Source organism: Macrotis lagotis, chromosome X (genome assembly GCF_037893015.1).
Source record: "Macrotis lagotis isolate mMagLag1 chromosome X, bilby.v1.9.chrom.fasta, whole genome shotgun sequence".
Lineage (NCBI taxonomy): Eukaryota > Metazoa > Chordata > Mammalia > Peramelemorphia > Peramelidae > Macrotis > Macrotis lagotis.
The window spans coordinates 218,129,670-218,155,857 of NC_133666.1; the positions used below are offsets into that span (position 1 = coordinate 218,129,670).

The following is a 26,188-nucleotide window of genomic DNA, read 5'->3' on the forward strand; positions in this document are numbered from 1 at the left end:
GTCTGGTATATGAATTGAACTTGTAAAAGGTAATTTGGAGAAAAAGGAGTGCTAGGTTTAGTATATGAATTGCACTTGTAAAAGGCAGTTTGGAGAAAAAGGTATCAAAAATTAAGAAAATTATTACCAAAATTTATCCAGGTTTATTCCTGTCCAAGTGTAGGTTAATTTCTTTGGAAGGCAATTAAAGTTAAGTGACTTGCCCAGGATCACCTAACTCTAGTAAATGTCTGAAACTAGATTTTAACTCTGGTACTCAACTCCAGAATCAGTGTTCTATTCACTACAACACCTAGCTGCCTCTAGGCTAGTTTTTAAAGTGTGTTTGAAAATTGTTCAGTGACTAATTAAGTGATGAGATGGCACACTAGCAAAATACCTTACATACACCTGGTAAATTTATATTTCTAAAGTGAAAAATGGAGTTCTTTGTGTTTTCTTATATTTTATAAATATCTCAATATATAAAGTCTCTTTGATTTTACTGGCTTGGAAACTCCCTCCAATAGACATCAGAGCTCATAACTTAGAAAATAAAACTTAGGCAATTGCATTAGGATCAGAGAAATTAATTGACAAAGCTTGAGTCAGAAGCTGAATGAGAACTCAGATATTTCTAACTTAGAAGAATGTTTCATTTACCCAGGCACACTTCTATTTTTTTTTTCTTATATCTCCTTCTAAGTACCTTGAAGGTCAGGGTTCTGAGATCCTGCTTTCAGGGTATGCATTCATATCAAAACAAATGAACTTTTTATCTGTATGCTCTTTAAAAAGATCTATCCTCCTGAGTTCACCTTAATCTTAGTTGAATAATACAGATTATATAATAAGTTCTGTCCACCATTCAGTAGAAAAACAAGATATTTTATTCACTACTACTGTTTCATCACCACTGCAATTTTACAGTTAACCCAAGCTAATAAATTGTTTGGAATTAAGAAACTTGCTTGAATTGAATGGATTTTTTCTCCTTTGTGACACAGTGACCTGTTTTCTCCTTATAGAATCCACTGCAAATAATAACTCAGAAGTAGGAGAAGGGGAAACGTGAACTGTCAAAACGAACAAGACTACTTGGGAAAGGCAGCATGCAAGCTTCACATTCAAAAGCTATAAAAACACTGAGTAGCTGGAGCCATTCTGAGAAGATACCTGAATAAATGAAGTGGAGAATGTCTGATAAGCAAGAACAGAAGAGAGAGTCTTTAACTATGACTCTTACTGGTGGGTTGCATGGTGGGCCTTGGCTAGTCACTGGAAACGTTGCTTCACTGTTTACAGCAAAGAGATCTTGGGCAGTGCGTATTACAGTGGAGTCCTGAATATCCGCGGGACTCTTCACATTAAACAGCAGCATGAAGACATTGCTTACAGAACAAAGGACGATCTTGTGGGCTTCCACAATTTCCTTTAAATCTTCAGTATAAAATATTACATCCACACATTGGCAGCAGAACAAGAGGTTATGGAGGTCAGAATTATAGTGTGATGCTTCACCCTTTAAGACAGGCATTTTTTCTATTAAAAAAAAAGAATAGAAAAATAACAATCCTCATATAGCTCTATTAAAAGTTAAGGTTCCTTTAGATGTGCTTTTTTGTTTGTTTTTCAGCTAAGATTTAGAATAAAAAGGAACCTTAGAAATAATCTAATCCAAACTCCTTACTTTTATAAGACTCAACAAATTATTTGGAATACTCAAAACCACACAAGAACCAGAGATTGAGTTTCCAAATCTGGTGCTCCTTCCTTTAGAAATATGTAACAAAAGGGGCGGCTAGATGGCACAGTGGATACAGCACTGGCCCTGGAGTCAGGATTACTCGAGTTCAAATCCAGCCTCAGACACTTAATCACCTAGTTGTGTGGCCTTGGGCCAGCCACTTAACCCCATTGCCTTGCAAAAAAATATATAGATATAGATATAGATACAGATATAGATATAGATATAGAGATAGAGATAGAGATAGAGATATAGATAGATATAACAATGTCATTAGATTTTTTTAAATTATAGAATTTTATAACATGTACATGAGTGATTTTTCCTTTTTATATATTTAAATGTTTCATTTTCACTTACAGAACAAGTGGAAAATGCTTAAATATAGATAAAAATGCACATTATGGTTTTATGGAGCATAATTTCTTAAGCTCATTTCAGGTGTTACTATTCCTTACTATGGGGCATATAATCAATAAAGTCTCCCACTCCTCTCTGAAGCAGTTTTCTTGGGAAGAACTGAAGTTTTGCATCCCTATATAAACTTGCAATGGCCTTCCTTATCCTTCAAACCATCAGAATTGTTAGGTTCAATCTTTTGAAAAGAAAAATATTATTTTATTTTATTTCAGAAAGGTTGCAAATTTTCCTAGAAAAATCATATAATTTATAAATAGTTAATCTAGTGACTACCAACAATATAGAAACATTTATACTTGAATTTTAAATCAAAATAAATATATTAATTAAATTAAAAACCTAAGTTAGGGGACTTCCACCTATTATAAACATGAAAGCAATTCTTAGCAAATGCTTATGATAGGTAATGGAATATCTTTAGAACCAAATTATTTCTATATTTATTTATATTTCAAAGCTATTCTATCCAATCTAATAAGTGACAACCATTCTAGCATTATGTCTATATGAGCTATAAAAATCACCTGGTTGTTCAAGCTGAGGTGGCCTAATTCCACGACACTTGCCACTTTTTTTCCTTTTCTTCATTTTTTCAGATGACTTTTGATTCAAGGTTTGAATCATAAAATACTCCAACTATAACAGTGAAAACAATAAATAAAACACAAAATCACTAAAATTACATATTTGATATTAGCATTGTCAGAGAGGCCTATATTGGTATAGGTCAATAGTCACAATAATTTTAATAATGCAAATAATTGGTGATACATAATGTAATTAGACCCATCAGGGGAATTCCCCCTAATTTAATGATGTCTCTTATCAATTTAATGAGGTTACAGAGTGTGAGCCTTTGTCTGGGGTCAGGAAAATGCCTCCCCAGAGAGGGACAGTATCACCTTGTTTAGAGAGAAGACAACTCCCTAATGACTCGGGTTGTCTCTAACATGAGTGACTGGCAGAGACTCAGGAAAATGGATTCCTTTTGGAAGAATCACCATTCTCTGTGGTCTATAAAAATGAAATCACAGACCAACTCAACCTTTTTATGATTTTCCTTTCATCTGCCCCTGTTTAGAAGGCAGACCAGCCCAAGCAGAAAAGAGCAAGATATTAGGGAAAAGACAGTGTGTTCAGTCTCTTAATTAATAATAATAGACCTTCGTTACACAGCTTGGACACCCTCAGAAGGAGAACATACATTGAGCTTGCTAGATGGATAATCTTCATACCATCAGGGTGGTATTGTCTACATAACTTAATATAATGCAGGGGTTAGGGAAGGAATAAAGGAATATTAAGGTTGAAGTTCTTTGCTTCCCCAAGTGATCTATATATTCATCTTCTGAGGGTGTTCAAGCTGTCACTGTTTAGCATAGAATTAAAGAGACACTAACTGAAAGGTGGGAAATATTTTTTGAGTTCTGTATATTTTTTCAATACTTTATAATTCTTTGTGTGCTTTATATTTTGTGTATCTGTGAATCCTTTACAACATTTGCATTTTCTATAGGTTGAAAAAAAGATTGTCCTACCCAATAATACATTTATTACCTTGAGTGCTTAGTTGAGCAATGAGGACCTTGTTACTTAAAATTTGGAAAAAAACATAAACCATATCTAAACCTATACAGGGAGATTTCCTGGTATAAGGTGAAGGCTTGGAGCAAGGGATGATGACACAGAATTTCTGTGTAAGCCTTTTGATAGGAGTCCTAGGGTGAAGGGGGGTAAGTAGGGGTTGATGGCTATTTGTAACAGAAGCATATATGCTTGTCAACCTCCTGATCGACCACCTGTATAACAAGAGAAATTATGTCTGGTCTTCAAGAATCATGAAGTTTCATTATATATGAGTAAACTTTCTCCTTATTTATAAGAAAGTAGAGGGTAACTGTTCAAGATAATCCTGATTTTTTTTTTTTTTAGATTTTTGCAAGGCAGTGGGGCTAAGTGACTTGCCCAAGGCCACACAGCTAGGTAATTATTGAGTATCTGAGGCTGCATTTGAACTCAGGTACTCCTGACTCCAGGGCCGGTGCTCTATCTACTGAGCCACCTAGCCACCCTGATAATCCTGATTAAGACTGATTTTCCCATTGCTCAGTTGATATAATCATAGAAAATATGGGGAGAGATAGGTAAGAGAGAACATAAACTGTTAACAATTTTAAAGTACAAATAAAGTTTTTTTTTAAACTTTGTTATCCCTTTACAAGATGTTAAGAAATGCTCATTTATAGAATTAGAACACAGCTTGCCAAAGCCTAAAGAGCCACTATACTCTGAATGGTCCTTAAAGAACAAGCTTCCTAGTTCTGGAGTCAATTAAGAAAAAGTGTAATTCTTGCAAGTAAAGTACTCAGGACTACCTAGAGAAGTCAGGTGTCAAATCAAGAGAGGGACATGACCAGAAGGCCTAGATGAACTCCCTGTCAAAAAAAAGAGATGCAGCCACTATGAAGCAACATGAGAAAACCATGAGAAAACGACCAGAAGGGAAAAGACATTGAGGTATTGTAATACCAGCGGAGTGAACTGTCTTAGACACATGTATTCTCTTTATGGTTCCTAATACCTGTGAACTCTATGTATGTACCTGCTCTTCTTATAGATACTTACATATACTCATATATTGGAGAGTGCCCTCTTGTTAAAGTATGTTTGTGTTGTAGCTACTCTCAGTAAAATGCCTTTGTTTTGAATTAATTGTATCAATATGTACACTTAGGTGGCTCAGTGCATAGAGCACTGGTCTTAGAGTTAGGAGGATGGGAGTTCGAATCCAGCCTCAGACACTTGTCATTTACTAGCTGTATGACTTTAGGCAAGCCACTTAACCCTGATTGCCTCAAATCCAGGGCCATCTCCAATTGTTCTGATTCTTATCTGGTCACTGGACCCAGGTGACTCTGGAGTGAGGTTGGTGACTTAGCACAGCACTCCCTCATTCAAATCTAATTCACATGCTTGTCATGGTATCACCTCTCCTGATGTCATGATTTTCTTTGAGAATGAAGGACAAACATCCGAATTGAACCAATAGACTATTTAAAAGATAGGGCACTAGTGGGGGGCTCATGGTTCATGATTTTAGTGGTATAGATCCACAGAATACCACAAATCCAAGATAGTCTCTCCAAACCTGGAACCTCTGAGCTCTAATTTGGAGGGATACACAAATAGTTTTTAAAAAAGAAAAATAGGGGGCAGCTAGGTGGTATAGAGGATAGAGCACCAGCCTTGGAGTCAGAAGGACCTGAGTCCAAATCCAGCCTCAGACACTTAATAATTACCTAGCTGACCTTGGGCAAATCACTTAACCCCACTGCCTTGCAAAAAAAAAACCCCAAAATTAAATTAAAAATGAAAAACATATGATAGAAATAGAATATGGATTTAAGACTTCAGAATAGTAAGCACTTTTCTCTAAAATATACTTCAATTGTAAATCAGAAAAAAACAGACTATGATTTGTCTAAACATAATTAAACAAATTACTCATTCAAGAAAGAATTGTTTGTTCTCTTGAATAGCCAATAAAGCTAAAACCTATAATTGTATGACTAGTAATAATTTTCTCAGTATTCTAGTCACAGGAGGCAGTATTGTGGTAAGTCAGAAACTGAAATAATTACCAGATGCCTGCAGACAGTCAAGACAATGATCTACTCTATAATAACTACCCCTTTGCTAACTAAGAATATGGCTTATAATAATTCTGCAAGAAACTTCCAGTCACTCATATAGCCTCTTCCTCATTCCTCCCCTTGACACATACTCCTCAATTTCTCAAGTACCTTCAGGAGTTGATCACGCTGCCAAATTTTGTGTGTGTGTGTGTGTGTGTGTGTGTGTGTGTGTGTGTGTGTGTATTTCAACTTCTGAATTCTAGATCATCATTAAATTATTTTACATTTATAAATAGCTCTAAATTCTATCCCTTTCTAATCATTAAAATTCTTGTTCATTTCATCCAACCATTAAAATTTCTGTTCATGTTTCTATTATTTCTATAAACTCAGCATCACAGATCTCATGATCTTTTACTTGTTTTTAAAGATGATCAATTTGTCAATGCAGGCCAGCAACTTTTCTGCAATTTAAAGAACTTCCTAGAACTCATTGAGATTTAAAAACTTGAACAAGATCAACCAATATGAGTCAAAGGCAGAACTTAAACTTGAGTCCTTGTTATTCCAAAGCACTTTGTTCACTATACCATGCTGCCTCTTGTTTTTTATTTTTATTTTTTGGAGACAATGGGGCTGAGAGACTTGCCCAGGGTCACACAACTATTAAGTGTCTAAAGCTGGATATGAACTGAACTTCTCCTGACTTTAGGGCTAGTGCTTTATTAGCTGTGCCACACAGTTGCCCATATTTTTCTTTTTTAAAATTTTGTTTTATTTTCACATAAAAATTAGCCTTCTTTTCCTCTTACCTCCCTCCCCCAGGAATTCTGAAAGTTCTTGACCAGGGTTTAGATCTGAACAAGAGTAGGTTGGACTCTGCCCATATAAGCAAATGGGCAAAGTTCTATGAGCTCAGAAAGGCAGAACTATATGTTCTTTTTTGGTCTGGGATCCCTCCCCTAGTTACTCCTCTGCTGTCTGGATTAGATGCAGGAAGTAAGATCCTGCTTTATGTTCATGATCTTATCCATACCACTCCTGCTGGCTTCTGAAATTCCTCCTTTTTCCATACATGGCCTAGGACCTCCTTACCTGATTGTGATCCTTTACACATTCTGCCTAGGACTGAGTAGTGTGACAAAGTTGCCAGTTGGTACCTGTGCCTATCATAGTGTCCTGGTGTGGGTCTAAGACCTCCTTCTGTCCTGGTGCACAGCCTCTTTTTGGCCACTGAAGTGTAGCCTGACCCCATTTCCAGTGTCTTTAGACACCCCTTTTTGCCCTCCTATGTCAAGCTGTGCTGTGCAAAGGACTCATTATGACTTTTCCTGGACTTGTCCATCAGGATTCATCAATAGGGTGCATTTTCTATTTCTGTTAAATGTTTGTGCAGAAGAACTCAGGGCTTTGCTTCCCATCACTCTGCCATCTTCTTGATAGTTTATTTATTTGTTTTTGCAAGGTGCTGAAGTTAAGTGACTTGCCCAAGATCGCACAGCTAAGTAGTAAGTGTATGAAGATAGATTTGAACTCAGGTCCTTCTCACTCCAGGATCAGTGCTCCATCCACTTCACCACATAGCTGCCCTATCTTTTTGATCCTTTTAAAAAACCAAGTTTTTTCTAAATGCTTTTGCAACATTCAATTCAACAGACATGTAGCAAGTGCTATATACTATACTACAAATCAGTGTATGCTAACAAATGAGATGTAGTTCTAAATTTCAAAAACAGATAGATAAGATGAATACCTAAATAAATATACTGGAGAATGAAAAAACATAAGGGGTCCAAAGGTCTATGAGAATTCACAGGAAAGAGAAATATATTCTTGGAAGCGGGGGGGACCCTGCAACATCTCATTTGTTTACTTTTATTTTTATTTTTAGGTTTTTGCAAGGCAAATGGGGTTAAGTAGCTTGCCTAAGGCCACACAGCTAGGTAATTATTAAGTGTTTGAGACCGGATTTGAACCCAGGTACTCCTGACTCCAGGGCCGGTGCTTTATCCACTGCGCCACCTAGCTGCCCTGTTTACTTTTATTTTTAAGAATATTCTTGTCCTGATACTGGAGTGGACCCTTGCTGATAGGTTACTTGGCATGGTTCTACCATGATTCTACCATTAGTAAATTCTGATCCTACCTACATACTTTCAAAATGAATAGCAAAAGAAATTTAGTTTCTAACTTTTCCATCAAACATGACCATATCCTCCCAAACTCATTAATCCCTATGGAAATATATTAAGAAAGCTTTTTAGTCTCACTAAAATGTATACATATATATACACATACATATAGTCATATATATACATACATACATATGTACATACATATATTCATATATGTGTACACACATATGTATATTCATATATGTATATACATATATTCATATATATGTATGTACACACATATATATACATAAAGAGAAAGAGAAATAATATTTCTCTAGCTTAAACCTTTTCCAGATTTTTCCCTTTAGCAAAGTGAGAATCAAACTTAACTCTTATCTAGATAAGAACACTGCATCCTCACCAAACTGAAGTGATTGGTGCTATGACTATCCTCTTTAAGATACTGAACAGAGGAATGAACTTTTTTCAATCCTTATGGGGAGAGATCTACAAAGAACTGAATAGCAGCTATTCTGGAATGTTACTCAATTTTAATATATTCCAATGTTTTCTTTGTTCAAATTGTCTTGGGGTAGAAAGTCATGTTGAAGGGTATGGGTGGATTATGTCAATTTAGACATTTTTCTTTCCAAGCTAAAAAAAAACCAAAAACACTTTAATGTTAAATTAAATAAAATTGCTTCTAGTAAACTTGAGCTTAAATCATAAATTATATTATTAGTGTTCTCTTTTTCTTTGACAGTCTTAACCTCCTCAAAGAAGGAAAAGCAGAGAGGTGACATGATGGGAAGTTTCTAAATCTGATTAGTGAGAAAAGATAAAGAAGGTAGAGAAACAGTGGTACCTGTTATTTGGATTTTTCTTGAGATTTCATCAAAGACAACAATAGCTACGTACAGCTTTGGTCTTTAGTGGGGCTTTAACAGAAGCTGCTAATTATCAAACAAAAACATGTGAAGAAAGACCACCATTAAAAAGTTCTCAATATCTGGGGCACTAGAATGAAAAAGAGACATGGCAAACACAGAAATTAACCACAAGATTATCAAACTAGAAAAGCAGAAATAAAGAGAATCAGAGAGACAAAGGGGTTTAGAGAACAACAAGCAGACCTTGGAGTCAGGAAGACCTGGATTCAAACTCAACCTCTGACACACAGTAGCTGACTGAATTCGATTCCCTTCACCTCCTAGGATGTCCAGGCAACTGTCCAAGATTTTTAAGTCACAGAAGAGATGTTCAAATGAAGTTTTACACAGGGAGTTTGTCATATTGATGAAATAATAATCTCCTTTTAATAAAGAACTAAAAGCATATTCCAAATAAAGGACAAAAGGAATTTTACAATGACCTGTATCAAGTACACTATGTTTGTATTCTTGCTAGCTCCAGATAACAGCTATCTATATGCAAAGTGCAGGTTGTTCTTCCTCCCAAAGAAGAATCCTTTACTATGCAGCTTATCAGGGAGAATGAAAGAAGTGTTTCATAGACAGTCCAGTAGCAAAACTCTGAGAAAAAAACAAAGCTGAAAAAAGTAGATTCCAATTTATGGCAGGAGGCTAGAGGGCAGAAGAATGACTCATATTAGGAAGGGAAAGACAACCAAATATTTGGAACTAAATTAATATGTATGAAGATATTCCTCTAGAAGGGAAAGCTAGGGTCATTGCTTTCTGTTCCAAGGATACATAGGTGGCAATAGGAAAGAATTATGCAGTAATAGAAAAGGAAGAAGCAATGTATCATTTGTTTACCTGATGTATACAAAACAGACCCACTTCCTTCCCAAGACCTGTCAAACCTGACTACTACTACCCACTCTGGATGATTCATGTGGGCATATAGACTACTGGCCAAAGGGAAATTAAAACATATTGTCAAAGATTATGAAATCCAGAACAAGAAACTGAAGATCCTTGGAACACAGGTGGTATTTTTGATTGCCTCAAACTTTTGAAGAGAGTAAGGCTGAAATGAGAAGTCAACATCAGCTTAAGAAGATATCTGAGAAGGGAACTTGAATTTCTGAGCCACAATTTAAAAACAAAAGAATGAGGAACTCTTGGCCAGGAATGAATTATAAGCAATCAGTATTTTTTTTTAGGACCAGTAAAAATATAGTTTCCTTTAGTCTTGACTAATCAGGGAGGCTTTTTTTCTAAAAAGGAAGAAAAGAGGAGAAAACTGACTTTATATCAAGGTATTGTGGAAAAACAACATTAAAAATAGCAGTAGAGAATAGTAATTTATAGGATACAACATTTAAGAAGGAACTGTTGATAAATCTCATAACTTTAAATGTCAGCACAAATGGTGTCTATACAAAAACATAGTTGATCTGTGGGGCAAATTGCTCATCTGGACCACAGGGTCTGCTACTCTCAGCAACTCTATTATCTACTGTCAAGGTTGGCATTCTTTTGAATACATACATATCCCTCCCTCTTTGTTACTGCCAGAAGCTATACTTCTTTAAAGCTATTTCTAGTCCTGAGAGATGGCTGCCTCTCTAACAGGGCTGTTCTGGAGTGTTTCCTCATCTGTGCTATGGTTGATGTGAGGAGAGTAGTCACATCCAGGACTAGTCTTTCTCAAAGCCTAGGTTCCCTTTTAACTCTTAGATCCTACCTGATCTCTCTGGAACTCCCTCAAAACAGACTCTCTGTTCACAGAAATCATGATTCTCTCAATACGTGCTTTGACAAAATGCAGCATCCATTCCTTCTAAAGTCACTAGAGTATAGAATCAAATGGAGTTTTCCTTAAAATGATAAGCAGTATCTAAAGCCAGCAACAAATTTTATTTGTAATGGGGATAAAGTACAGGCATTCCCAATAAGTTCAGGAGTGAAACAAGGATGATCATTATCCCTACAATTATTCAATATTGTCTTAGAAATGTTAGCTTTAGCAAGAAGAAAAGAAAAAGAAACTGAATGAATTAGAATAGACAAGGAGGAAATAAAACTCTCACTCTTTGCAGATGATATGATGGTAAACATAGAGAACTCTAAAAATCAACTGAAGAAACTACTTGAAACAATTAACTTTAGCCAAGTTGCAGGATACAAAATAAACCCATATAAATTATCAAACCATCATATAAACCAACAAAGTCCAACAGCAAGAGATAGAGAAATCTCATTTTAAACTGTAGACAACATAAAATACTTGGGAATCCACCTCACAAGACAAATCCAAAAACTATTTAAACACAATTACAAAACACTTTTCACACAAATCTAAACAACTGGAAAAATTGCTCATGGTTAGGTGGAAATAATATAATAAATTCTATCTAAATTAAATTACTTATTCAGTGCCATATAATCAAACTCAATTTTACAAAACTAGAAAAAAAATAGTAACAGAATTCACCTGGAAGAAAATGGTTAAGAATATCAAGGGGATTATTGGAAAAAATGCAAAAGAAGGTGGTCTAACCTTACCAGATTTAAACTTTATTATAAAGCATCAGTCATCAAAAATGTCTGATATTAGCTAAGAAATAGAGAAGAGGATGAATGGACTACATTAAGTACAAAAGAAACAGATGTTAATGACTATGGTAATTCACCATTTGATAAATTCAAAGATTTCTGGGAAATGAACTCACTATTTGATTAAAACTGCTGAGAAAACTGGAAAATAGTGTGGCAAAAACTTAGCATAGACCAACATCTCACAACCTATTCCAAGAAAAAGTATAGGTACAAGATTTAGACATAAATGGTAATACCATATGTCTATTAGGAGAATAAAGAGTAGTCTATCTGTCAGATCTATGAAATGAGGAGAAGTTTGCAACCAAAGAAGAGAGAACATGATAAATTGCAAAAAGGATAATTTTAACTACATTAAATTAAAAAAAAAGTTTTGCAAAAACAAAACCAATTCAACCAAGATTAGAAGAAATGCAGAAAGTTGGGAAACAATTTTCACAGCTAGTGTTTCTGATAAAGGACTCACTTCTAAAGTATATAGAGAGAACAATCATGTATAGAGAGAATACAATTCATTCCAGGTTCCACTCCAATTGATAAATGATCAAAGGATATGAACAAGCAATTGTCAGATGAAGAAATTAAAACTATATATAGTCATATGAAAAAAATGTTTCAAATCATTAAGGATTAGACCATCCCACATCTACCAGATTGATCAATATGATAAAAAAGGAAAATGATCAATGTTGGAGAGGATGTGGGAAAACTGAGACACTAATGCACTGTTGGTGAAATTGTGAACTGACCCAACCAATATGGAGAATTTGCAACCACCCAAACTGCAATAAAACTGTGCAAACCCCTTGATTCAATAATACAACTACTTGATTTATATTCCAAAGAGATCATAAAAAAGGGGAAAAGATCAACAAGTACAAAAATATTTATAATAGCTCTTTTTGAAGGAGCAACAAATTGGAAATGGAGAAGATGCCCATCAATTAGGGAATGAACAAGTCATGGTATATGAATGTTATGGAGTACTACTATTGTTCTATAAGCAATCATGAATGGATGGACTTCAGAAAGCCTGGAAAGAGTTTCATGAACTGATGCTGACTGCCATGAACTGATGCTGACTGAAGTGAGCAGAACCAGGAGAATATTTCACATATTAACAGCAACATTGTGAAATGATCAGTTATAACAGACAGGAATTCCTTTCAGCAGTGCAGCTATAAAGGACAATCCTGGACAGTAAAGGAAAATGTCATCCACATCCAGAGAAAACCTATGGAGTCTGAATACAGACCAGAGCATACTTTTTTCACTCTTTAAAATTTCTTTTATGCTTTTTCTTTCTTTCTTTCTTTCTCATGCCCCCCCCCCATTAGTTCTAATTCTTGTTTCACAACCTAATTTGGAAATATGATAAACATGATTGTACATATACAATGCATATTAGATTGTTTGCTATTTTGGGGAGGGAAAAGTGAAGGGAGGATGGTAGAAAAACATGGAACACAAAAATTTGTAAAAAGATGAATGCTGGGGGCAGCTAGGTGGCACAGTGGATAGAGCCCTGGAGTCAGGAGTACCTGAGTTCAAATCCAGCCTCAGACACTTACTAATTACCTAGCTGTGTGGCTTTGGGTAAGCCACTTAACCCCATTGCCTAGAAGAAAAAAAAGATAATGTTGGGGACAGCTAGGTAGCACAGTGGATAGAGCACTTGCCCTGGAGTCAGGAGGACCTGAGTTCAAATCTAGCCTCAGGCACATAATTGCCTAACTTTGTGACCTTGGGCAAGTCACATTGCCTTAACCAAAAAACAAAACCACACAAAAAGTAAAAGATGAATGCTGAAATAAAAAAAAATGATGAATGCTAAAAATTATCTTTGTGTATAATTGGAAAATAAATAAGTGAATGAAGTGATGAACAAATATAAAAATAAATATTTTTAAATTTAAAAAAATCAGATCCTCTGACTGCTGGTTGTCTCCAGAGATGATTTATTAAAGACTCTAAAGGCATGGCCAGTTTTCATCCCAGTCAATAATTTTAACCTTTAAATTTGAATAAAGAGATTCACAACTTGTTAAGAGATAGTAAGATATTAACAACTTGTTCACACATTAATATCTCACCATCTGTGATTTCATCCTATGGGATGGGGAATCAAATCTTAGACCCCTATTCCCCAACCTTTTGCACTTGAAGTGAATAGGAAAATAATATTGCAAAACAGACAGAAGGAATTATTGCTTTCTTATTTACTAAGGAAAAACTACATTTAGAAAAAAATTGATTTCAAGGAGATGAAATGAAAGATCAGTGAGTGAAAGATCTTCTACCATCTGGTAGAAAAGCAATACACTGAACTGTCAACATAGAATTCAGATCACCAGGGCAGAATGACTACATTCCAGAGTACTCAAAGTAATTATTAAAATATATTTAAATAACAATAAAATGTAAGCTCATAGAGGGCAAGAATGTTAGGGTTTGGTTTTGGTGTCCAAATGCCCAGAACCTAAAACAGTGCCACATGATAATGATAGATAGCATTTATATAGGCATTAAAGTTAGATGATACTTCATTTGATCTTCAGAATGAAAACTGAGTCTTGAGGGAGGTTATATGACTTCCCAATGGTCAATAACTAATGACCAAAGCAGAATTTAAACTCAATCTTCCTTCAAGTCCAGTGCTCTTACTCCCTGAACCACCTAAGTTGCTTTTACATATTTATAATGCTTTTACATAGAAGTAATTTAATAAGAGCTTTTTGTACTGAACTGAACATGATTACTGATCCATACTCAATGACCTCTGAAAGATCTTGGGGAGTAGGATAGTTGCTTTCAGTCTGGAGAAGACTAAATATTGTATTGATTTTCAAAAATGACAAAAAGGGAGAGGTTACAAATTACAAATCACAAACCTATGAGTCTGCCTTGACTCATGGAAAAAGTTTAAAACACATTATTAAAGAGAGGATTTGGAGCTTTATATAAAGAGATAATTACTAAGAATCATCAAGGCTTCATCAAAAACAAGACATGCCAAATTAAGAATATTTCCTCTAAATCTGATTTTTAAACTACTATAAAATGTTACTAGATAAGTTAGGTAAAGGGAATGTGGTAGACACACACACACACACACACACACACACACATATATATGTATGGGATATCTGCATTTTAGCAAAGTCTTTGATAAAATCTTTCCTATCAAACTGCTGGACAAGATGGATAGATATAGACTACAATCCAGCAGGTGGATTCAAAAGTAGTTTACCATATTTATAGCAGTTCATTTTGTGGTGGCTAAGAATTGGAAATCAAGAGAATGACTAAACAAGCTGTGGCATAGGACTGTGATGGAATTTATTGTGCTACAAGAAATGACAAACAGGATAATTTCAGAAAAATCTAGAAAGATTTAAATGAACTGATACAAAGTGAAGTGAGCAGAACCAGGATGTTATACACAGTAAGAAAAATATTGTACACTGAAAAATTGTGAATGACAAATTATTCTTAGCTATACAATGATCCAATACAATCCTAAAGCATGGATGAAGCACATTATCTACCTCCATGGAAAGAACTGATACTCTCTGAATAAAGATTGAAACATGCTATTTTTTCTACTTCCTTTCATTACTTTTTTAAAAATTTGAGTCTTCTTATGCAAAATAATAAATATGGAAATGTTTTACACAATTGCACGTGTATATTCTATAGTAGATTGCTTACATTGTCAAGGAGAAAGAAAAGGTGGAGGGAAGGACAGGATTCGGGACTCAAAACTTTAAAAAAAGTTTAAAAAATTGTTTTAACTTGTAATTGGGGAAAAATAAAATATTACCATATTTCCTCATGTATAAGACACACTTTAATTTTGGGGTCTGAAATTTGAAAAAGAATGCATTACATAAAGTTATTGAACTCAAGTTTTATTCATCATAAAATTCAAGGACCTTCTGCTCAGGCATCTTTTGGGCAAGTCTAATATATGGACATATGCTTAGTCTTTTCTGTTTCATGAACCTGAAGCACCAGGTGTGTCCTCTCTAAATCAGGCTGACTTGCCTCTCATGGTCTTCTGCCGTGGTGTTTTCAGGAGGGTTTCTTCTTCCTGTAGTCAGTTTCAAATTGTCTTCTCAGTTGGAGGAGGACCAAACTTATGATCAGCAGCCTGATTTCCATTCACTTTTGCAAACTGAATCACTTTGAACTTGAATTCAGCACTGGACAAAAAGCTTTTCTGAGTCATTTCTGGGCAAAATGTGACAAACCGTAGCTTAATATACCAGTAACAAATTCAAAACAATGAGCGCAAAGTCAACAAGCGCAAAAATAGCAGGAGGTGCAAGTAAAAAAACTACAACTACTGTATAAGATACCCCCAGTTTTTAGACCTCAAATTTTTTGGAAAAGGGCATGCCTTACACATAGGGAAACACAGAACTTAAAAAATCAGTTTACCAGGAGAGAAAGTATTCACTCAATTTGAAAGTACCTCCTGTGTGTGTGAAACATTGAGATTAAGTACTGTATAGTTAAAAACAAAAATTTGTCATTAATTCTTCAAGAAGCTGAAGGGAGGACTTGCAGGATACAATTTATCTGCAAATAAGAAAATAAAACTGCATGCAAAAGAAATCCAAAAAAGTTTTGGGGATGGGGACAAAGCACTAACAACTTGGAGCATCAGGAAAGGAGCAGTATAGGAAGTACCTGAGCTAAACTTTGAAGTATGCTAAATTCAGAGAGATAAGGGTGAGACAGGTATGAGAGACAGCTTGCACAGGAGCCAAAGATGACTGTTTTGTATGAAGAGGAGCAAATGGACCAGTTTGGTTAGAATGTAGAGTGAATGTGGGAATAAAATCAAATGAATTCAGTAAGATAGGCTGAAATCCAACTATGAAGTTTTAGAAGAATTTGTATCTTATCCTAGAGGCAACAAAGAGTTATTGAGGCTGCTAAAAAAATGGAATTGACATGCTTGGACTTGTTTTAGAAATATCTATTTGGCAGGTCTGCAGGGGCTAGATGTGAAAGGAGAGAAATAAGAAGCATAGAGATCCCTTAGAAGGGTAGTCAGAGAGAAAACTGACTTACATTTTTGTCTCTGTGGGAATGCTTAGAGTCCAAAGAAAGGAATTCACAGAGAAAAAAGAATGCTGGGGCAACTACTGAAATACTCGCACTGGAAAAAAAAATAGTCCTTCCTCCTTAAAATGTGAAAGACCTCTCAGCAACAAGGTGTCATGAGAGGGTGATAAAAGAGATACTTGCCATGCTTTGTTCTCTGTCTTTACTTCCCCTCGTGTAAATTTCTCATCATAAAGCATGAATAGGCAAGCCATGACACTGGAGCAGCTGAGAGCTGACCTGAGTATTAATGAAGCAATGACCAGTATCACTCAGAACCAACCTAGGTCCAACAGCTATCATGTCTCCCATTCATTACTACACTGGTGAAAACAAGGTATTTTAGCACTCCTTTCCTTTAATCAATAAGGCTAGGATGGATATTCCCTCCCCCATTTTTTCAAGCACTCTAGGTATGCATACTAGAAATGTTTGCATATATCGTGTGTAGGCAAATGTCTTATCTGCTCCAAAGATGAGGAAAATGGGTAAAACAGGAAGAATTTATATTGTCTCTTTGCATCTTATTTCTGACTACGGTTTGTGATAACAACATACTAAATGTCTGAACTGGTGGGTACGAAAAGAAGACATTTGAAATAATGAAATGTCTAAAATATGGAGACAATAAGTCAAAATACAAATACTAAATTTTGAATATATTTGATCAACACTTCATCTTCTAGACTATATAAGAATCTGAAAACCAAGAAGGAAATTCCAGGCACAGTAATATTCCATGATGGAGAATTAAAACATTGCTCAAATTTATACTGCTAAGATGGGACTTAAAATACATATATATGACATAGCTAATACAAGTCAAGCAGACCACCATCTAGCAGTTACCTCAGTTATTGCACTCTGAGATCATTCAAATCCCTTGGTTAGATTTTCATCTAAGTGGCCACATATTCAAGATAATACCATTCCACAGATACTTATATCCAAGTCACCTGTATCTAACCCATTAAAGATAATGAAGAGTAGTATAATTGTTACTGGACTAGAAAAGGGCAAATGTAGTACAGATCTGCAAAACAGAGAAAAGGGTAGAGGTTCCCACATTAGTATGATACACTGTGCAAGAAGCTGATGAGAGTATAAATTAGGGAGGTGACCATGTAAGTGGAATCATGAAGCTGAATGCAAGAATATTTTGAAGATAAAATCAGTAAGATTTGGCAAGTGATTGGATATGAGGGATAAGGTAGATCGAAGAATCTAGTATGACTCTCAGGTTGTGAACTTGGTGACTAGAAGGTGAGTAGTACCCTCAACAGAAAGAGAGGAGTTACACTATAAGTAGCATGGAGTGTCTACATCATGCAGTGGACAGAACATTGGAGTTGGAATCAAGAAGACCTGAGTTCAAATACAACCTGAGATACTTACTGTGTAACCCTAAACAAGTTACTTAATCCTTATTTGCCTCAGATCTTCATCTGTAAAATGAGTCAGAGAAGGAAATGACAAAATATCTTTGCCAAGAAAACTCTAAATGGGATCATGAAGAGTCAGATATTTTGGAAATGACTGAACAATAAGCGGAATCTAAGTTCTTTGAGAGCAGGAACTATTTCAAATTTGTCTTTGTAGCCTTAGTGCCTAGGGTATGATTTAAAAATGAGTTCTACATCAAATGCAATTGAATTGAAGGGGGGTCTTTTAGAAGGAAAGATTAAGTTCTGCTTTGGATATCATGGCTTGAATGAAAGGTTAATCACTTATTGAGCACTTCAAAAATCTACTGGTTTTTGTCTCTATATACACTTTATGATTAGATGAAGTAGAAATGACAACTTTATTTAATTTATAGATGGCCCAAAGCTAGGAGTCATTACAGCAAGGTTTCAAAAAGATATTGAATAAGATAAAATACAATAAGAATAAGTATAAAATCCTGCATTTTGCTTTTAAAAAAATCAAATTCAGAAATCAAAATCAAGGAAACAATTTGGCAACAGTTCATTTGAGAAAATCTCAAAGACTTTAGTGGACTATAAACACAGTAATCAATAGGATAGCAAATTGGTCAAAAATAACCAAAGCAGGGGCGGCTAAGGTGGTGTAGTGGATAAAGCACTGGCCTTGGAGTCAGGAGTACCTGGGTTCAAATCCGGCCTCAGACACTTAATAATTACCTAGCTGTGTGGCCTTGGGCAAGCTACTTAACCCCATTTGCCTCGCAAAAACCTAAAAAAATAAAAATAAACAAAAAAAACCAAACAAATGAATGAATAAATAAACAAATAAATAATTAAATAAACAAACAAATAAATAAGAAAAAGGAAAAAAAGAGAGATTAGGGCACTGTACTTTGCCCTAATCAAACACTTCTAGATTATTACATTCATATCTGGGATGAGATTTCAGGAAGGAAACTGACAAATTGGCATACATTCACAGAGGAGACCCACCAGAATGGTAAGGAGATTGGAGATTATGCCATAAGAACATTCATTAAAAAAAAAAAAAAAACTAACTATTTACCTTGTAGAAGAAAAGACTTGGGGAGAATTTGTTGTTGTCCTTCATTCTCCAAGAAAACCATGATATCAGCAAAATAATGTCATGAAATGTATGAGAATTGGATTTGTGTGAAGGAGTACTGGGGATGAGGGCAACTAGAGATTGTCCTGTATATGAAGCAGTCAGCGTTAAATTACTTGCCCAAGGTCACATAGCTAATAAAATGTTAACTGTCTGAGGACAGATTTGAACTCAGTCCTTTAGACTCCAGGGCCAGTACTCTATCCATGGTGCCACCAAGCTGCCCACTTGGGGTTGTCATGTGGAAAAGGGATTAAATTAATTCTACCTGTTCCTAGAAGGAATAGGATCAATGAATGGAACCTGTAGAGAGGTAAAATGGGACTTGAATAGAGAAGCTAGGTAGTATAGCGGATAGAATGCCAAGCTTAGAGTCAGGAAGACTCTAAGGAAGTTCAAATCTGATCTCAAACACTTCTAGCTGTGTGAGCCTGGGCAAGTCACTTAACTCTGTGTGCTGATTCAGTTCATAAAATGAGCTGGAGAAAGAAATGACAAACCACTTTGATATCTTTGACAAGAAAACTCCAAATGGCATCATGAAGAGTCAAACATAACTGAACATCATAAATGCAGAAGATGTGACTAACCCACTGGATAAATGGACATCTTATATGTCATTTTTTTTACTGGAAAACACATGGGATTTTATTTTATTTCAGGTAAAAAAATCATTTTCCCTCAAATTATAAATCACCAATAGTACATCAGATTCAAGTACAAGCTTTCCATGAATTGTTTCATAATAAGTTTCTTGGAGTATATTCAATAGGCATTATCCATTCAACAAAAATTATCAAGCAAAGAGTATGCAAGACAATGGGCTATTTCCTTTCTTTAACTTAAAGATACCTTTTCAATACTGAATTAGAGTAATATCCTTTTTCAATAGATTTTTATCTAGTAAAACACAGGTACCTTGTTGGTTAGTTATTTTAGAGTAATGGTGTCAAGCTTGAATAGAAATGTGACCATTAAACATACATAAAGATCCCTGAAGGCTGCATGTTGACTCAGAAAATCACATATTAATACTTATTAACATTATCTATGTTTTCATTTATTTTGTAAAATATTTACCATTACATTTTAATCTGGTTTGGGAGATGAATTAAGAGTATTTGAAAGCTCTGCTCTGGAGTAAATGAAGCAGCTATAAATATTTTTAGAAAAAACTGCAAAATATGCAAATAAGTATCAGAAGTTCAGCAAATAGAATGTCAATGAATATAAGAAAAGAAAATATACTCACAAATGTAGAAATGAAAAAGCAAGCAGAGAATAGAAAGGAGAGTCAGAAGAGATCCCCAAAGAACTTTAGTAATCAGATGTCTAATTTGTACTTTTTCTAAGCAATAAACTGTAATGAATACATTAGTTTGAAAGACATTTTCAGTGTAAATAATCACAAGTATATTTTTATTTAGAGTTGATGGTGTTTAAAGTTACATATTCAATATTTTAATTATAGAAACTTCATTAACTACCAATATGCAGTCAAAATTAATAAAATATTTCTGTCTAAATAGCACAAAGAATTCAATACATTTGAGTATAATTTTCTTTGAGTTCAGTAAGTTTAGCAGGTTCTTTTTAGTTTCCCACTGTTGTGAAGAATCAAGGCAGACAGAATAATAGCTAATTGGATTAGGAGTTATAGAATCTTAACTCCCTAATCATCTGATTAGTAGTTACCAAACTCAAGGTCTGAAGAGTGACAGGGCCACCAGAATAGTGGGTATTATCAAGTCTTTCTAAAGAACACACCTCATTAGGAAAAACTGTTCTTAGAAAGTCAGATAATAAAAGATAGCTCTGAGGTCATCAAGAGTCAGATATCAGATTGACAATATCTCTATTTATATAATAGCTAATAATATACCTCCTATTTTAAATAGTCCCAAAAGTTCTGAGTATCCTGTTTAAATAATAGAAAAAAGTCATGTTGAGAAAAATTACATTTCTTTATAATTTTAGTCTAATAAAATGTCTCTTCAGATTTTATACTAATATAAGGTTCATCTAAAAGTAAATCTTAAAACCTGTAGTTGACATTTAGGAAAACAGTTCATCTACTAAAACTTGACTTATAGCTTTTAAAAAATCATTGCATCAGAGAAACTTCTACTTACCACACCTCCAAAATATTTCCCAACATAGAAGTCATTGAGGCTGTGTAGTTCAAGATAGGTGGCTCCTAGTTCTTTAGCAAGGTGGATCCCTTCAGAAGAAGTGACACAATTGCCTCTGTCTGATGTACACAGTGGGCAAGTACAAGGTAGTTCTTCTGAGGAAATAAATTTGAATCAGAGGGCATTGGAATGAAACAGGCATGTATCTAAATGACTAACCAACAAGTGGGCTTCACCTCACTGTTAGCAATTAAACAACAAATTACAAATCATATCAGCAACTAAGGGAGTCATTAAACACATTAGACCCAATGTAAATAGAAAGAAAAACAATGTGAAGTTAAGAACACTGAAGAATTTTTAATCATTTCCACTAATAATTAAGCTAACAGCTGCAGAGTTTTGAATTGTGGAACTCTACTTTTAGATGTGGTAGTCCCTGGGGCGGCTAGGTGGTGCAGTAGATAGAGCACCGGCCCTGGAGTCTGGAGTACCTGAGTTCAAATCCAGCCTCAGACACTTAATAATTACTTAGCTGTATGGCCTTGAGCAAGTCACTTAACCCTGTTGCCTTGCAAAAACTAAAAAAAAATGTGATAGTCTTTTTTTAGTTTTTTTGAAAGTCAACGAGGTTAAGTGACTTGCCCAAGGTCATACAGCTAGGTAATTATTAAGTATCAGAGGCCACTATCCACTGCACCACATAATCTTGAGCAAGAGAATAACAATTTACACAAGGTAATCAGTAAAGAAAATTAGTTTCATTATCAACATTATGATGTCAGTCAGCATTTATTAATCAATTAATCAGCTATCATATGGGACAGCAGTTAGGTGGCACAGTTGATAGAATTCTAATCCTACAGTCAGGAAAACCCAAGTTCAAGTCCAACCTCAGACACTGACTAGCTGTGTGATCCTAGCCAAGTCACTCACCCTGTTTGCTTCAGTTACTGATCTGTAATATGAGCTGGAAAAGAAAATGGCACACCACTGTAGCATCTTTGCTAAGAAAACCTAAGGGTCATGGAAAATCTGACTTGACTGATATGACCTAAGAATAACAAGATATTTGAGGCACTGTGCTAAACTGTGCTGGGGATGCAAAGAGAGTCCCTATTTTCAAGAAACTCATAGTCCATGGGTGAAAGCAGAGTTAATTAACTGAAAAAAAGCTTTAATAAATTATTTAAACTGTTTCACAAAGCTTTCATTGGGTTTTGTATCCTTGTATCAAGAGAATTCTTAATGTTTAAAATTAACTGAAGACCAAAATCACTAATCCTCAAACACTTCATTCTCGTTAAAAATTTTATACCACAAATATACCTATTAATCTAATTATTTAAATATGCTCTACTCAGATTCAAAAGCATTGAGAGAAAAGGTAATCTTTCTTTATTTCTTTACTTAAAATTTTAAAACTATAGGAATATAAATAAATTTTATTCAAAAAAGGAAATCCCCAGATTTACAAATGTACTACATCTCCTCATATCATTAAAGTATACTTGCTAACAAGATAAGCATGATGAATTTGATCCTATTTCAGATAGTTAACTTTATTCTGTTTCACAGACATAAACTCTCTCACTGACCTGACCAAATTTGTCTCAATGAGAACAAGGAAGACAGGTAATAGGAACCCAAAAAAATTCTTATTATTGGTGGAAAAAGTCAAAAACCACCACCAGCAGTTGTCAAGATTTCTCAGTTGTTAATATTCCTCATATCCATCTGCTTTCTCCCCATTCATTCATTCATCTACCACTTTAGTTCAGATTTTCATCACTTCTCTCCTGGCAACAGTCTCATGACTGACCTCCCTGCTGACAGTCTTTCCCTTCTCCAAACCATCCATGAAAAAAAAAAATGCTCAATCTGATCACAGATCTGACTGATTTGGATCCAAGATTTGGATGCTTCCTCCATCCATAAAGATAGCAATTCCATTAATTTGAAACAGGGAGTTCATTAATTGTGTTGGGGATCTACTCTGCTTTTTTCTGAAATAGCAAATTCATCACTTGAGAGAAGAATCTAACCATCTCTCTCTCAATTGATCCTCGTATCAAAAACAGTACCAACCTACAAGATAGATTCTATTATTATCAGCATTTTAAATTCAAGGAAACTGAAGCAAATAAAAGCAAAATGACTTTCCAGTGTCACACAGCTAGCATGTGTCTGAGGCCATATTTGAATGCAAATCTTCCTAATTCCACTGTGTCAAAGCTAAATCCACAGGAGTTGAACAGGTTACCAATTCAAAGGTTACTATCATCAAAACACAAAATCATACCATTTCTGAGGTCAACAATCAAGTAAATCCTTTCACAGTTAAGGAAATTGAGGCTAGAGGGATTAAATTTAACTTGCCCAATGTTATTCAGTTAGTTAAATGAGAAGAGATAATAATGAACATGGAGGGGGAAAAATGTAGTTTGAGCTGCTCAGGAATCAAATGTTCCTTAGATAATAAGAAAGATAAACATTTGGCATTCAAAGAAGATTTAAAGATATCAAGGATAAAGACAGCAAATCATGTTTGATTTCTCTAAGTTGATATCATACATAAAACTTGCTCAGAGTTTGCTTTTCTTTGATCAGATTAGGTTTTGAGTAAAAGGAATAAATTTTCATGAAGAACTTTGCCTATTTTGATAAATAACACTCTTGGTATTTTACATTCTTTACAAAGCCTCCATAAACAGGGCCTTTGATTTACTGAAGACAGAGGTTCCCTTATGTCTACAAAGCTCTCCTTATGTTCATGGAATAGGGGTGGGCAGAATGCCTTAATATGCCTTGATTCAAGGCAAAGTGAATGAAGGTCAGCAATGCTTATAATGGAAAAGTAAATAAACATAATAAAAAATATTAAGTGTTCTTGAGAAAAAAATACACATATGAAAAATTAAATTAGTTCACTTTGGATTGATGATAATATATACAGTATATAAAAGGAGGCTTGGCTGGGGAGAGGGGAGAAGAAGACCTAGATTTGAATTCAGACTTGCCACTTAAACATAATAGTTGGGCAACTGTGGGCAAATCATTTATGCATTTATTAAACACATACTATATACTAAATACTGATCTGAGAATACAAACTCAAAAATTCAAGTCTCTGGGACAATATGTACACAGAAATAATAAGTACATATAGAAGAAATATGAAATAAACACTAGGGAGTTTGAAAAAGATAACTAGCATCCAGAAAGATCAGGAAAGGGTTTTATATGATGATGGAGCTTAATTCAAGTACTGAAGAAAGGAAGAGATTCTAAAAGTCAGAGTGAGTGCATTCCAGACCCAAAGATTCCCCAGTGTAAAGACCTGAAGACAGGGCTTAGCATGTCACATCGGAGGAAAAGCAAGACCAGTTTGTCTAGATACCCACATTGTAGGGGGGGGTAAGTAATATATAATGAATTTGGAAAGGTAAATTGGCACCAGATTACGGGTTTTAAAAGTCAAACAAAGGAATTTATATTTCATCCTAGGAAGTAGAATAACATGGTTAAATCTGCATTTAAGAAAAAACCCCTTTGGTAACTATGTGGTGGATGGATTGGAGTGAGAAGACATTTGAGATACAGGGATCAATATGAAGTCCACTGTAAAAGTCCAGGCAAAAAGGTGATGAGATTCTGACCAAAGTTGAAGTCCATGTGATCACCCAACTACACAATATATCAGAGAAGCATATGGGTTGTATACCAGTTCTTCCTTGCTCCAAATACATTTCTATTTTACCTCATATGCTAGTCATTTGCCTCCATGGCTTATACTGTTTCTCCTGTGCATTTAAGCACTGGCAATATTTTAAGTTACTTGCAAATAGAACTAACTATCCCCAAAATCCAAATTCTTAAAAACTTTTTTCATGGGTTTCAGTTTCTAAATAATTTATCTTGGTGATTCTGAATTCTCCAAGACACTAATTTGATTCTAACAGCAACCCTAAGAGGTAAATAGTATAAGGATCCCCATTCCCATTTTATAGGTGAGAACAACTGAGGTTCATAAAGGTATAATGACTTGCAAAAGATCAAATAATTAGTGTCTAAATTTAAAATCAAGTATTTTACCTTCAAAGTTATTCTTATATCCCAGTGATAGTGTCACTTAAAAGTAGCAAATTTATAATAGCTAACATTTGACCCAGTTATTTCATATATTTAAAACTGCATTTTTATATTAAAAGAATCTATTTCAGAATAATGTGGTACTTTATATCTAATTACAATGAAAAAATAAAGCACTTACCATTTTGTCTGATACCAACAGCAGAAATTATTACTGGGACTGAACAATGATTTAATGTTCTTTTTATCACAGGAATATAACTATCCTTTACTTCTTGAAATGAAGACTTGTCATTTACTGAGTATTTGATTACAATGATATCGGCCCCAACAATAAGATTTCGAGAGGTATACCAATCACTGTCGAAAATGCCCTAAACCAAAATGCAAAGAACAATTCTTTTATATTATATGAATTATATTATGATTATACTGTATATTATAAATTATATGATATGCTAATTTCAACTTGTTTTATTTATTAAGATATATGGGAAAAGATAATAAAATCCTTTAAATAAGTATTCCATTATGATTATATAGAACTAGTTGCTTGCCCAGAAAACTGTGTGGTAATAGGAATAGTAGAGACAGAAATTCTAATAGCATGAGAATAGAAACCTAAATACTTAGCACTTCTATTATAAAATAAGTAGATAAATATTTTGTCTCTGAAATTCCTGATTGCAAAAACCTATGGGAAAGAAACAGCTAGGTGATGCAGTGGATGGAGCACCAGCCCTGGAGTCAGGAGGATCTGAGTTCAAATCCAGCCCCAGACACTTAATAATTGCCTAGCTGTGTGACCTTGGGCAAGTCACTTAACCCCATCATCTTAAATAAATAAAAATTTTAAAAAACCTATGGGAGC

At 34.7% G+C, this 26,188-nt stretch overlaps 1 protein-coding gene across 6 annotated transcripts in view; it reads right to left on the minus strand.

Annotated features, from left to right (window-relative positions):
- The window catches only part of RHOBTB3 (Rho related BTB domain containing 3), a 124,467-nt gene that overhangs the window by 92,261 nt on the left and 6,018 nt on the right, over positions 1 to 26,188 (minus strand). For 5 of the 6 annotated variants that reach the window (XM_074202352.1, XM_074202355.1, XM_074202351.1 and 2 more), the window contains exons 3-6: positions 25,499 to 25,691; positions 21,226 to 21,380; positions 2,671 to 2,782; positions 1,156 to 1,521 (exon numbers count right to left, since the gene is read on the minus strand). In XM_074202352.1, the coding sequence (XP_074058453.1) occupies positions 1,156 to 1,521; positions 2,671 to 2,782; positions 21,226 to 21,380; positions 25,499 to 25,691 (826 nt within the window). The remainder of the gene's footprint in view (positions 1 to 1,155; positions 1,522 to 2,670; positions 2,783 to 21,225; positions 21,381 to 25,498; positions 25,692 to 26,188) is intronic. The other variant, XM_074202353.1, reaches the window with a different exon arrangement.